At 37.2% G+C, this 12,602-nt stretch overlaps 1 protein-coding gene and 1 pseudogene across 1 annotated transcript in view; both read left to right on the top strand.

The window, feature by feature from the left end:
• LOC102898836 (tomoregulin-1) overlaps positions 1-12,602 on the top strand; it is a 77,918-nt gene that overhangs the window by 54,560 nt on the left and 10,756 nt on the right. Inside the window, exon 8 of the mRNA XM_006911526.3 lies at positions 8,707-8,830. Coding sequence (XP_006911588.1) covers positions 8,707-8,830 — 124 coding nt within the window. The remainder of the gene's footprint in view (positions 1-8,706; positions 8,831-12,602) is intronic.
• The window catches only part of LOC102891842, a 6,824-nt pseudogene continuing 5,449 nt past the window's right edge, over positions 11,228-12,602 (top strand).

Raw genomic sequence — 12,602 nt, 5'->3', positions numbered from 1 at the left:
TAGGGTGCTTAAGAGGTAACTTTGTTCAGAATAAATTTACAAGGCAGTTCTTGGATATAGAGGTGATAACTGAAGTCCCGAGAATGAGTGAGAGAGACGATAGAACTCTATCGTCTAGCATAGTAGCTACTGGCCAAATGTGGCTATTTAAATTAATTAAAATGAAATAAAATGAAATGTTTTGTTTTTCAATAATACTGGTCCTATTTCATGTATTCAGTAGCCACAATATTGGGCAGCACAAATACAGAGTTGCAGAAAGTTCTGTCAGACAGCACTGCCATTTAGAAAGTCAGGGAGGCCTAACTTAGGATGGAGCAGAAAGAGAATCCAGAGGAAGAAACCAAGAAAAATAGAGTCACACAGAACCCAAAGGAGAGCTAGGCTAGTGGTTTATAATGCTGCATACAGGTATTAGAGGATGAGCATTGAATATGAATACAAGGGGGTCCTTGGTAGTCTTGGACCAAGGAGTTTCTGTAGAGTAACGAAGGCGAAACCCAAATTGTGGTTAAGAAATGTTCTCATATTAAGGAATGAGATCAAAAGGTAACTAATTCTATTTTGTATCTTTAACCCATTTACTTTTATTTTATCTTTTTGTTCTTGGACGCGTTTGAAGGAGGCCCTCAGTAAATATTCGTGTCCCCAGTACACAGCCGAGACTAGGTATCCAGGCAAGGATCTAGGGATGGAGGCTACAAAGTGAAAAGCAGGAGCACAGCATCGGCAAGTCGCTGGACCTATTTTAAGATAGTGCTCAGCAAGAAAGGTCTTTTAAAGTTGAGCCCTTGGGGAAGAGTGCTCGTGAAATGGAGCATTTGAATGTCCAGCACGATGGCTGAATTAGTGCTTTTCTTGGGCCATAGGAAAAAACCGTTGGTAAATATTGAAATTGCAGTGTTCAAAGCTTTGTTGTTGATGCTGAAGTCATAACGGATATGAGGTTGAGCATGGGGTGTGTGGGAGACGGGGTTATGTGACATTTAGAAACCTTGATTTATAGAAAATTTCAAATATCTAAGACCAGAATAGTGTAATGAACCTTTGTGTAACCGATACCCACCTTCAGCAGTTAATCAGCACTCTCTCATTCTTGTTTTGTCTGTATGCCTTCACCCACTTGATTATCATTATTCTTATTTTATGGGCATTTTGTTTTAGGTATAATTTACATATACTGAAATGCACAAATGTTAGCTATCAGCTTTGACACTATACCTTATCACAATCTCTAATATTTCCATCTACCCAGGAAGTTCCTTTGTGGCATATGACATTTTAATGTGGCATTTTTATCTAAAGATATTTCCATACAGCCATAACACCTTTTTATTATCAATATATTTTTGCTTCTTTCCTGAGCTCCAATTCACCCCACCTATGACCTCATTCTCTCAATAATCCCTACTCCTGCTGACCAGGGATACCAGAGATACTGAGATATCTATATTTCCATTAGTTGGTGACTGTTGTTTATATATCTTAATACAGCTCTTTAAATATGCCCTTTTAAAAATGGTATTGATGAATTTTGCCCCATCCAAAGGTAAGACTGAGCCATTTGCTAACATCATTGAAGGAAGTCTGAAGGTGTGTGTTGTGGAGCACGGTGGAGCGTCATGGTGAGGATGATTATAAGGCTGTAGGTGGATGGCACAGACCCCTAAGAAAGGAGGGTTTTTGGGGGAGGGAGTGGAACGCTGATCTGGAGGTGACAGGTGGTAAGCACAGCAGGGGAAGGAAAGGGGATGTAGGAAGTAATCTTTGTATATCAGAGAGGAAAATTTCTAAGGGAATAGCTGAGGTGGATGAGTGTATTCACATCAAAAATTTTTCACAAACAGAGTCGAAGGGCTAGGAAAGGAAGAGTTAGGGTTGGTGTGGAAGACAGGATTTAGAAATGAGAGAGTGGGAGGTGTTTGAAGGGTAGGTAGGAGTTTATACCTAGGTAGTTAATTCTTTGACGGGGTCTGAGATGATTTGAGTTAGGGAAGGAAGTATGGAGGGATATGTTAGTAATGAATCTTGGGTGGGATGCAGTGTAGTATAGTGGAAGCAAGAAAGAGTATATTGAATTTTTTAACTGTAGGGATTTGTACAAATAATGAACCCTAGAGAGTTACTGATGCAGTAATAATATAGTTGTTGTGGCCTCAACATTTGATTTTCTAGGTACATGTCTTGGTTGTTAATATACCTCCTCTTGCTTTATATGAGTCATACACTGATAGACCAGGACGGATAGCCAGTGGAACATGCCTTTGCAAATAAGCCATCTGGTGCTCGGTTTTCTTATAACATCATCATTTAGACTGTACTCTCCTTTGTATTTGAAAACACTGCGGCTGGTGGCGGATTTGTTTCTGAATACTTCTGTGGGTGGAAGGAGCCACTGGGTGACCAAGTACACTCTGTGTATTGCACACACACAAACACTGTTCAGAGACTAGCATTTGCAGCTGTTGTTCCCGGAGCCTGTCACCACTTGCCTGAGGGCATTGTTTAGATGGGACCATTCTGTGCCCAGTTCTGCTGTGGTTTCTGAAACCTTGCTTTATGATATTTTTAAAGCCTTTTTATTTTTTCTTTTGAAGTGATTAATTTACTTGGCCTCGAGAGCAGGTGCTTGGACATTCTGCCTTTGTCTTTTCTGTACGTACCTACCAGGGAAGCTTGGTGGAATAATAGTGTGATGGGTAAGAGCTTGTGTTCTGGAGTCACACTTGGTTTACACTTAAAGGCTGGGTGGCCTGACTTCTCTGAGGCTCAATCATCGCATCTATAAAGTGGGGCCGTGATATCTACTACCTAGGATTTCTCTGAATATTAAATGCTATAATGCCGAATTCCTTATTGATGTTATTATGGTGATTGTTAATACTTTTGTTGATAGCCTGGCTGTGTTCAAAAGTCTTTCTGTCTATAGCATGTTTAATATGATTCATGAGTAACTTCAGTAGGATATTGACTCATTTGATAGTTATCAGTTGAGCACCCTACTATGTGCCAGGTGCTTTCACATATTTGTGTTATTTAATATTCATCACAGATGAAGAAGCTGAAACTGAGATTTTGTGGCTCTTGTATATAATGGCAGGGCAAGGACTAGAATTCAGACTTTCTGACTTCTAAGCCCTGGTGCTCTTTCTCTTGTAACTCTTCCAGAATTCTGTTCTGCTCCCTTCCATTCCTTTCTTAATTTTCTTGAGAATATTTAATCTTCTCTCAGCTATCACCTTGGCGAAAATTTGTTCTCTAGCCTTGATCTTTATTTAAGTGCTAGTTTTATATTTTCACTGGGTCTTTTTCATTTACATTTTGTTTGTATTGCCATTGCCTGAAACTCCAAGAACTACAATAGTGCCTAGAACAGAACAGGTGCTAAGAAAATACTTTTTGGATGACCATACGTCTAAATTTGATCTCAACTTACTACATTCTCTCTACTGAACCTCCTGATATTAGGCTCACATTTAGCGTTTTTTCCCCCCCAGTTTTTAAAATTGTGGTGAAATAGGCGTAAAATGTACCATCTTAACCATTTTTGAGTGTACAGCTCTGTGGTATTAAATATATTCATGATGTTGTGTAATTGTCGGCACCATCCATCTCTAGTACTCTTCATTTTGTAAAAGTGAATCTATACCCATAAAACAATAACTCCCATTTTCCCTTACCCTCAGCCCTGGCAACCACCATTCTTCTTTTTGTTTCTATGATTTTGACTACTCTAAGTACCTCATGTAAGTGGAATCATGCAGTGTTTGTCTTTTTGTAACTTATTTCAATTAACATAATGCCTTCAAGGTTTCTCCATCTTGTAGCTTATGTCAGAATTTCCTTCCTTTTTAAGGCCGAATAATATTCCATTGTATATGCCACGTTTTGTTTATCCATTCATCTGTTGATGGATACTTGGGTTGCTTCCACGATTTTGCTACTGTGAATAATGCTGCTACGAATGTGGGTTTATAGCTATTTCTTTGAGACCCTGCTTTCAGTTCTTTTGAGTATATACCCAGAAGTGGAATTGCTGAGTCATATGGAAATTCTATTTTTAATTTTTTGAGGAAATACCATACTGTTTTCCACAGTGACTGTATCATTACACATTCTTGCCAGCGGTGCACAAGGCTCCTGATTTCTCCGCATCCTTGCCAACACTTGTTATTTTCCGGTTTTTGGATAGCACCTAATGGGTGAGGTGCTATCTTGTAGTTTTGATTTGCATTTTTCTAATAATTAGTGATGTTCAACATCTTTTCATGTGTTTATTGACCATATGTATATCTTTGGAGCAGAATCATTTTATATAATTCTGTATTAAGAGCATCTTCAATAAAGGGGGCAGTTCTCTTCTACTAAGTGCTTAAATGTACTAGGGTTAGTACATTTAAGAGTGGGCACTACTCTTAAAGATAGTTCTTGCAAACTATCTAAAGGATGGGCCTGGGGAAGTGTGATCTCAAGAAAAAAATGGATGGGCAGTGGGTCAGGAGGTGAACAGACATGGGGAAATATTTGCAAAGTCGAAGAAAGATATTTCATTTAACATATGGAAAGTTTGACAATATTGGAATTAACTGTATTATGTTGAGTTTCTTATCTCTGGAAGTGGAGAAAGAGGATTTAGGAGTTAATACTAAAAGGATTCCTTTATCAGACCAGGTGACCTCTAAGGACCCTTCCAGATCTGAGTTTTTGAGTGCTTTTCAAAAGTATCTTCAAGCCATGTTTATTTTGTCCACATTTCTAATATCTATTCCTACTGCTGAGCTCTGACCTTAGCTTTTCTTTGTCACAAGTTTGGATTATGTAGTAACCTAATTGGTCACCTGGTCTTTCTAGTTCTCCTGCCCTTATATCTTACATGTTGGTATCCAATTTTTTCAACAGCTTTTTGAGTCTTTACATACCATTATGTAAAGGTATGCAATTCAATGTTTTTAGTACATTTACAGAGTTGTACAAGCATCACCATAATCTAATTTTAGATTGTTTTTGTTAACTCCAAAAGAAACCTCACACCCATTAGCAGTCACTCCCCATCCCCCTAATCACCAGTGATAGGCAAACCACTCTCAATTTTTAATGTAAAACGTGGTGGTCATTGTGTTGCTCTCCAGCTAGAAGGCCTCTAGTGTCTTTCTTGCCCATATGATTAAGAGAACATTTCTCACTTGGAGTTAAAGTTTTTCCGTAATCTTATTTCATCTTATTTTTCCAACTTTAACTCGTACTATTCCCCCATCTGAATGTACAGCTCTTTGTAGGTTCATCCACTACCTGTTCTTGAGAATTCTGTGTGTTATACCTTCCCTTTGATTTCTGTTGTTCCTCTATCTAAATCTATCTATGCTTTGAGACCTAATTTAAGTCCTACCCTATCTATGAATCCTTTCTTAATGTCCTCTAAAGTGAGTTGTCCAAATAAATGAGTAAGTAAGTAAGTAAGTAAATAAATAAATAAAATAAGGTGAGTTATCCTTTCAACTGGAATTTCATAGCACCTAATATTGTAAAACCTTTTGGCATTTAATTATAAACTGCTATGGGGGACCCCTTTTCTTGTATTGTTCAGCTTTTCATGTGTACGTTAGTTCCCTAAATTGATTATAAGCCTCTTAAGGGCAGATAGCATGTATACTTTTTAAAAAATATTTCTTCTGTAGCTTTGCCGAGCATATGGCTGTGCACAGAAAATAGTATGCAAGTATAATGGGATGAATAGTGTTGGCATTGAGAAGAATACTGCATTTGGATTCTGTGACAGCCACAGACTTCATAGTCTTTTTTGACATGTCCATGTTTTATATGGCTTTGCTTTGTTTAGAGCTTGATGCCACATTCTTTTATTAATTCATTCAGTAAGAGCTGTTGGTGCCGTACTTTGTCTCTTAATTTCTCAAAATCCTGTTCTTCAATTAGTTACCTTTTCCTCATTGCTGTCATGTAGCTGAATTCTCTGATAGCTTTTAGCTTTGCATTATTCTTGAAATTTCCTGCTGTTTATACAACTTTTTTATGTTAGATTAGTACATTATCACAGCCTCTAGAGACCTATACAATCCTATTGTTAAGCACATTATAGGACTTTATTTTTATAGGTTGGTACATAACCTCAGTCTCTGTAGTCCCATAATTATATACTTCATCGTGTATCACACCATGAAAGTACTATGTTCTGAGAAGTTGCAGGATGATGAGTGCTGTGGGAGACAGTTGCGTTCCTTAAGTCACTATGGCTTAATTGCAAACATTGAATAGCACTTTGAGCTTGAAACCATAGCAAGAAAAGTACTGTGTTCTAAGTGTTAGGAGTCATACAGAAATGAATAATACAATCGTCTAGATTCTCAAAGGAGCTCATAGTCTCATGGTAGATACTGTTTAAAAAACCCAAATAGTTGTAAGACAATATTATGAATATTGTAATAGACTAGTAGGTGTTCAGGAGCATAGCAGGCCAAAGGAGAGCTGGATTTCTTTTGTCATGGCAGAATTACAGTTTGGGAGCTGGAGGAGACCTTCTAAGCCCTTCGATGACAGGATACGTCTTAATTATTTTTCAATCCCCAGCACCTAGCAGAGCGCCTTATATATTATATGGAAGATGATCAATAGATGATAAATGAATAAGTCAGCTATTCTGTGTTGCCCAGTGTGGTAGTGACTAGCTACCTGTGGATATTGAATACTTGAAATGTGGTGAGTCTGAATTGAGATCTGTTGTGAGTGTAAAGTGCTCACTGGATTTTGAAGACTTATTTAGGAAAAAAGTATAAAATACCAATTTTTAAATTAATATTGATTATATGTTGAAATGATCTTTATTTGATATATTAGGTTAAATAAAATATATGATTAAAATTAATTTACCTATTTTTACTTTATAAAATATGGTTACTAGAAAATGTAAAAATTACATATGTATCTCATACTTCTGTTGGATAATGCTGATCTCATCTGTTAGAAGTGATTTGAGCAAGGTCACAAAATAGAGATATCCTTAAAATTGAGAATTTACATGTGGAGTTCTTAAATTCTAGTACAGTTTTTTTCCTAGGCATAGGTTAGCACAATATAAATACATAAATTATGAAGTAAAATGGCATCAGTTTGGTCTTGTTAGGGATGACATAATCTCTGCTTTAGTTATCCTATCAATGAGGTTAATAATTATTAAAATTTTTCCTTTTTATATGTAAATTTTAATCTCCAGAAAAATCTGCATTTTTACTTCTCAGTCCCCACCCCCCACTTGACACCTTTGTACCCACTTCTCCCTTGCTCTTCTCCTTTTACATACATGTATGTGTTCACATACACACTTACATATGTACGTACATCACACACACACACACACACACACAGAGCCTTCTGTTTCATTCCTTTGTTTCCATTAACATTCTTCAGATTATATTAGCACAATTTATTTGTATTTTGGGGAGATAAACCTTTGCTGTTACATGATGTGTTAGCTGGTTGTTTTAGTGTTACTGTGCATTCATTATCTCACATAATCCTCTCAAAACCACCTAATTTTACAGTTATGAAATCTCAGGCTGAGAGAGTGGTATGCTCAAGGTCACACAGCTAATAATGCACAGAATCTGTGCGTGGAACTGTAGATAGAAACAGCAGGAAGCCTGGGAATTTTTCCTACACATGGACAGGCGTGTAAACATTGGGGAGCTCTGGGTCCGTACAGTTGAGGATTAATGTATTCGGGTACATTGCCAGAAAGAAAAGGCCAAAAATCCATTCCAAAGCGTGTGGACGAGTATGTGCGTAGTATGTGAGAGAGAGAGACAGAGAAGGATAGAGAGAGAATGAATGAATGATTTTGACCTATTTTGAAGACTTGGGTCCCTATGTCTTCTTCATCTTTCCTGTCCCTTTCTGTCTTTCCTTCCTGACCCTCTTCCCATTTCTGACAGTGGAATTATTCACTACACTTGCATTTTCTTCACTTCAACTCAGTTCAGTTCAAATCAGTGTACCTAAGTCTGAACAGATGTTCATCAGTATGTTTACAGTGGTTTTCTTTGGATAAAGGGATCTCAGGTGATTTAAATTTTTTTTCTGTCCTCTATATTATTTGAATTTTTTTACATTCGTGTATACTAAGAAAAACTATGTAAAAAGAATAGCAAAGCTATTCTATTTGGAAAAAAATCGGTATGTTTGTTAGTTTTCATTCCAAAAATAATCCTTTCATCCTAAAATTTCAGAATACCATAACTTGCTCTCTACCATTCCAGTGTTTTTTGGCCTCAATTTCATAGCCTCCAGGTAAACGATGAGAGTAAGTCAATCCTCCAAACGCCAATGTTGTATATATCATCTCTCTGTCACAGAGGTGAGCTTTCTTTTAGAAACTAGCATTTATTTCTTTAACAAAAATGTTCAGTTTTTTTTTTTTTAATTTTTGGCAGATTGTTTTTAAACAGCAGTAGCTCATAGTGGTCACATCCTGCAATTATTTTCAGATGCTTAGAGTCTAAACAATCTACCTGCTATGTTTGTAGCATAATGGGACCTTGATTCTTTCTTATTCAGGCCCCTATCTGATAAATTTCCTTTCCAAATTACCCAGCAGAGTAGTAAATTTATTTGTTGTCTCAGAACCTTTGAAAAAGTCCATATTTCTTTCTCAATTTGCATTTCACTACTTACTGACCTGGTTTATATTCTTTTAAGATGCTAGTGATCAAAGAGAAGATGTTTATATTGGAAACCACATGCCTTGCCCTGAAAACCTCAATGGTTACTGCATCCATGGAAAATGTGAATTTATCTATGCTACTCAGAAGGCTTCTTGCAGGTAAGTCAGTACCTCCAGAACAGAGGTGATACATTTTTCCATCAGTGGTCACTGCTCTTTAGAAGGCAATGAAATGTGGACGAAATGTTACCGAAAAGTAGTGTTTATTTGCAGTAGAGAGGTAAAAAAATTAATTAGCATCATTTGGAAAAAATTGGCAAATAATCTGTAAAAACCATGTATTGGGGATTTGAGAATATGGAATTTACATTTTTAATAGAACATATTTTTAAATATAAAAATAAATATGCCATATTCCAACACTATTTTGGTTTTTGGGCAATCTGTTACAGAGTGGTTGAGGGACTAAAGAATGTGTTAAGAACAGAGAACATGTAACTCAAATTATATACTAGAATAGATTTCTAAAAATAAGAGGATAAGGATGTAGAACCAGGTGTGATGTGCGAGATAGAAATGGAAAAGGTGTAAACCTGTCTGATTCCAGAGAGTTTATGTGACTTGTTTAGGGTCAGGAACGAGTTGGAAATAGAGCAGGGACAAAACTAGAGCTCAGATTTCCTGATACTCAACCTAATGACCTTAGTGCTTTTTGCTTTTCTGTCTACCAATTATACTTCTTACTGATAGTACAACTCCTCTCTCTCAGATTGGTCTAGTTAGGGAGGTACAGTTTCCCTAGACAAGGGGAGATTGCTGTTATTCTGCCCACTCCTGCCTCTTGCAGTTTGGCCAGAATCCTTTTTTCCTTTCTTAGTTAAAACATCAAAACATGGAGAAATATTATACCCTTTATTTTGTTCTATCAACTTAGAAGCCGGTGAATCTTTCTCTCTGAGAAGTAGAAGAGGCTGTTTGAAATCAGGTTGCCTTCCCTCTACTTCTCTAGCTCCTTTTTGACTCTTTCATTTTCCTCTTGATTAAAAAACAAAACAAAACACCAAAAAACTATTAAATAGTTGTTCATTAAATGTAAGCTTTTGGGATTTTTTCTGATTGAAAGTTCTCCTGGTCTTTGAAGGAGACTAGCTACCCCCACCACGTCCCTGAAATTTAAAAAATACAGCTACACAGACAAGAACAGGCCAGTTTTAAAAATTAATTACTTAATATTGAGATGTAATTGATATATAACATTAGACTAATTTTAAAACAAAATCTTACAATGGATTCATTGTGTATCTCACTGTGGCATACATATCTTGATAGTTCAGATTGTATTGTCCTGTTAGGATGGGACGTCTTTCAAGATACCTAAGTGAGGAATAAGAGAGCTTGATATCCTGATAATGAAGTGATAACCAGGTCACTTTGTAGTATTTTAGTAATTGACAGAAAGAAGATTGAATAATATAGTGGTTAAAAGCATTAGAATCAGATGGGCCAATTATTGGCTATACTCTTTGGAAGTTACTTAAAATTGCTAAGCCTCGTTTTCCTCATTTCTAAAATTATAATAATAATAGCACCTCCTACTATTGTTAAAATTAAATGAGATAATATGTCAGGTGCTTAGCATGATGCCTGAAACACAGTATGTATTTAATAAATAGTGATGATATTAGACTGTACGCACCATTAGGTTAGGGACTCTGCCCCATGCCTAGCATAGAACCTAGCCCAGCAGCTACGCAGTAACATTTTTTTTGAGTGACATATGATAATAATCAACTTTTCCCTTTTTTCCAGACCAGAGGTGTTTCTTAAAAAAATCTCTTTCTGCACACTTACAACCCCTAAAAAGCACTTGACCTTTTTCTTTCATTTAAGTATTTACAGTGTCTCCAAGAATAAATAACATTAGATGCATTTTTACTAGTAGGTGAGTGTATTTGGGCAACAGTAAACGGGCAGGGATGGACAAACTTAGCCGCAGCCTTATTATTTGGTTAAAATCTTCTAGCATTATCCCATTTGTTGGTTTATTATTGCTTGCTTCATAACAAATTTTGCCTGGCACTGGGGTTTCAAATTTGAATGTGTCAGGGATCCAGGGAAACTGCTTTGAAAAAAACATGCAGGCTGGTAGAAGAGATTGGTGAGTAATAAGCAATTAAATTTAATATGAAACATGCTATTATATAGATACACATGAGATGATTTGGAGCCGCTGAAGGGGATGGGGGACATTTTGGGAGGAGGGGCAGGTCTTACAGGAACATTTGTGCGAACCCAGGATCTTGTCCTTTATTTTAAAGGCAGTGAGGAGCCATTTAAGGATTTTAGTAAGAAAGATGTGATCACATCCGAAAGGCACTCTGGTGGCTTTGTGGAAAATGGATTAGGAGACTGAAAGTTATGAGACTATGTATTAGTAAGAAGTGAGAGCCTGAACTCAGTGAAGGAGTCATAGTGGGACGAAGATAAGTAGATACATTACAGAGAGACAATAAGGCGGTGGAATCCATAGGTTTTGGTGACCAGTTGAGTATGAGGATGAGAATGTGGGGGTTGGTGGAGGGTAGTGGGGAGGAAGAATCAAGTGAGTTTCCTAGACTAAGGCAAAATCGAGTGAGCAAATACAATGGGAAGAAGGAAGAGATTTTGGTGGAAGATGATGTATTCAGTTTAATATGCTTGATTTCAGGTGCCTGTGGGGTATCCACTTATGGCTGTCTAGTAGACTACTGGTTATATATTGGTTTTAGGACTCATGAGACGGATGTAGGTTGAAGACATACATTCAGGAATCACTTCATCTCTAGCATATTTATTCTAGTTCCTACCCTGCGGTCCTTCCACCCCCCTAGGCCTCCAATTTATTGATTCTATCACCTTTTAGCATCCCTCACCCCCTGCATGGCCTCATCCCTGCCTTGTTCAGCTTAAATTCCATGGTCAATCATTATACTCCCTTGCTTCATCATACTTACTTGACAAAACTATAATCCTGGTCTATGCCAACCTCCCACCTACTGTGTTCCTCTACCTGTACAGCTGAACATGGCTATTGTTGAAAAGCAAACCACCAGCTTAACTCGTGTCACTGATGTTTATATTCAAAGTGGAACCTACATGCTGCCAGGCAGTCATTCTGTAACTGTGGTCCATTCATTCTCCTCCTTGCCTAGGTGTCTACTTTATACCTTCACCCACTCTCTTCTGATTGTCAATACCTCCTCTCTCATCCTCAGTCTTGGCGACGATCTCGTTTCTGAGTTCCCTGAGAAAACTGAAGCAATATGAAGAGAACTTCCACATACTTTTCACTATCATCTACTGTCAATTCTTCCCCTTTTCTTCATATATATATATATATACATAAATGTATAAATATATATTTTTACATATATTTATAAATATATTTTTATTTCTTCTATCTTGCAAAAAAACCCCCACATTCTTATTCCCACCAGTTACTGTCCATTTCTTTCCTTTGTAGAAGAACTCAAGTGAGTTGTCTACTCTTCTTTAGTTCCTCATTTCTTAGCTCTCTTGAAGCTACCCAGTAAGTAAGCTTTTGTCCTCAGCACTTCACTGAGAGTGTTTTGTTGCTAAATTCAGTGGTCAGTTCCTAGTCTTAAATTACTTTTGAATGATCCAGTAGCATTTGACATGATGGATTCCTCCTGTGCAATACACATTCTTCACTTGGCTTCTGGCCATTCCTTTTGGTCTTCTGGGCTGGTTCCTCTTTTGCTCCCTGACCATTTATTGTTGGCGTGCGCCAGGCTGCAGTCCTGCTCCTCTTCTGTAGTGATTCCATCCAGTCTCAGGGTTTTACATGACAAATGCTGCTGACCTCTAATTTAAATTAAGTCCCAGACCTCTCCTCAATGTGACTTATTGATCCCTCTCCCTCCTTAACATT

Source organism: Pteropus alecto, unplaced genomic scaffold, assembly GCF_000325575.1.
Source record: "Pteropus alecto unplaced genomic scaffold, ASM32557v1 scaffold114, whole genome shotgun sequence".
In the NCBI taxonomy this organism is placed as follows: Eukaryota; Metazoa; Chordata; class Mammalia; order Chiroptera; family Pteropodidae; genus Pteropus; species Pteropus alecto.
Note: the sequence above shows the minus strand (reverse complement) of the source record. Positions and strands in the feature narration are given on the sequence as shown.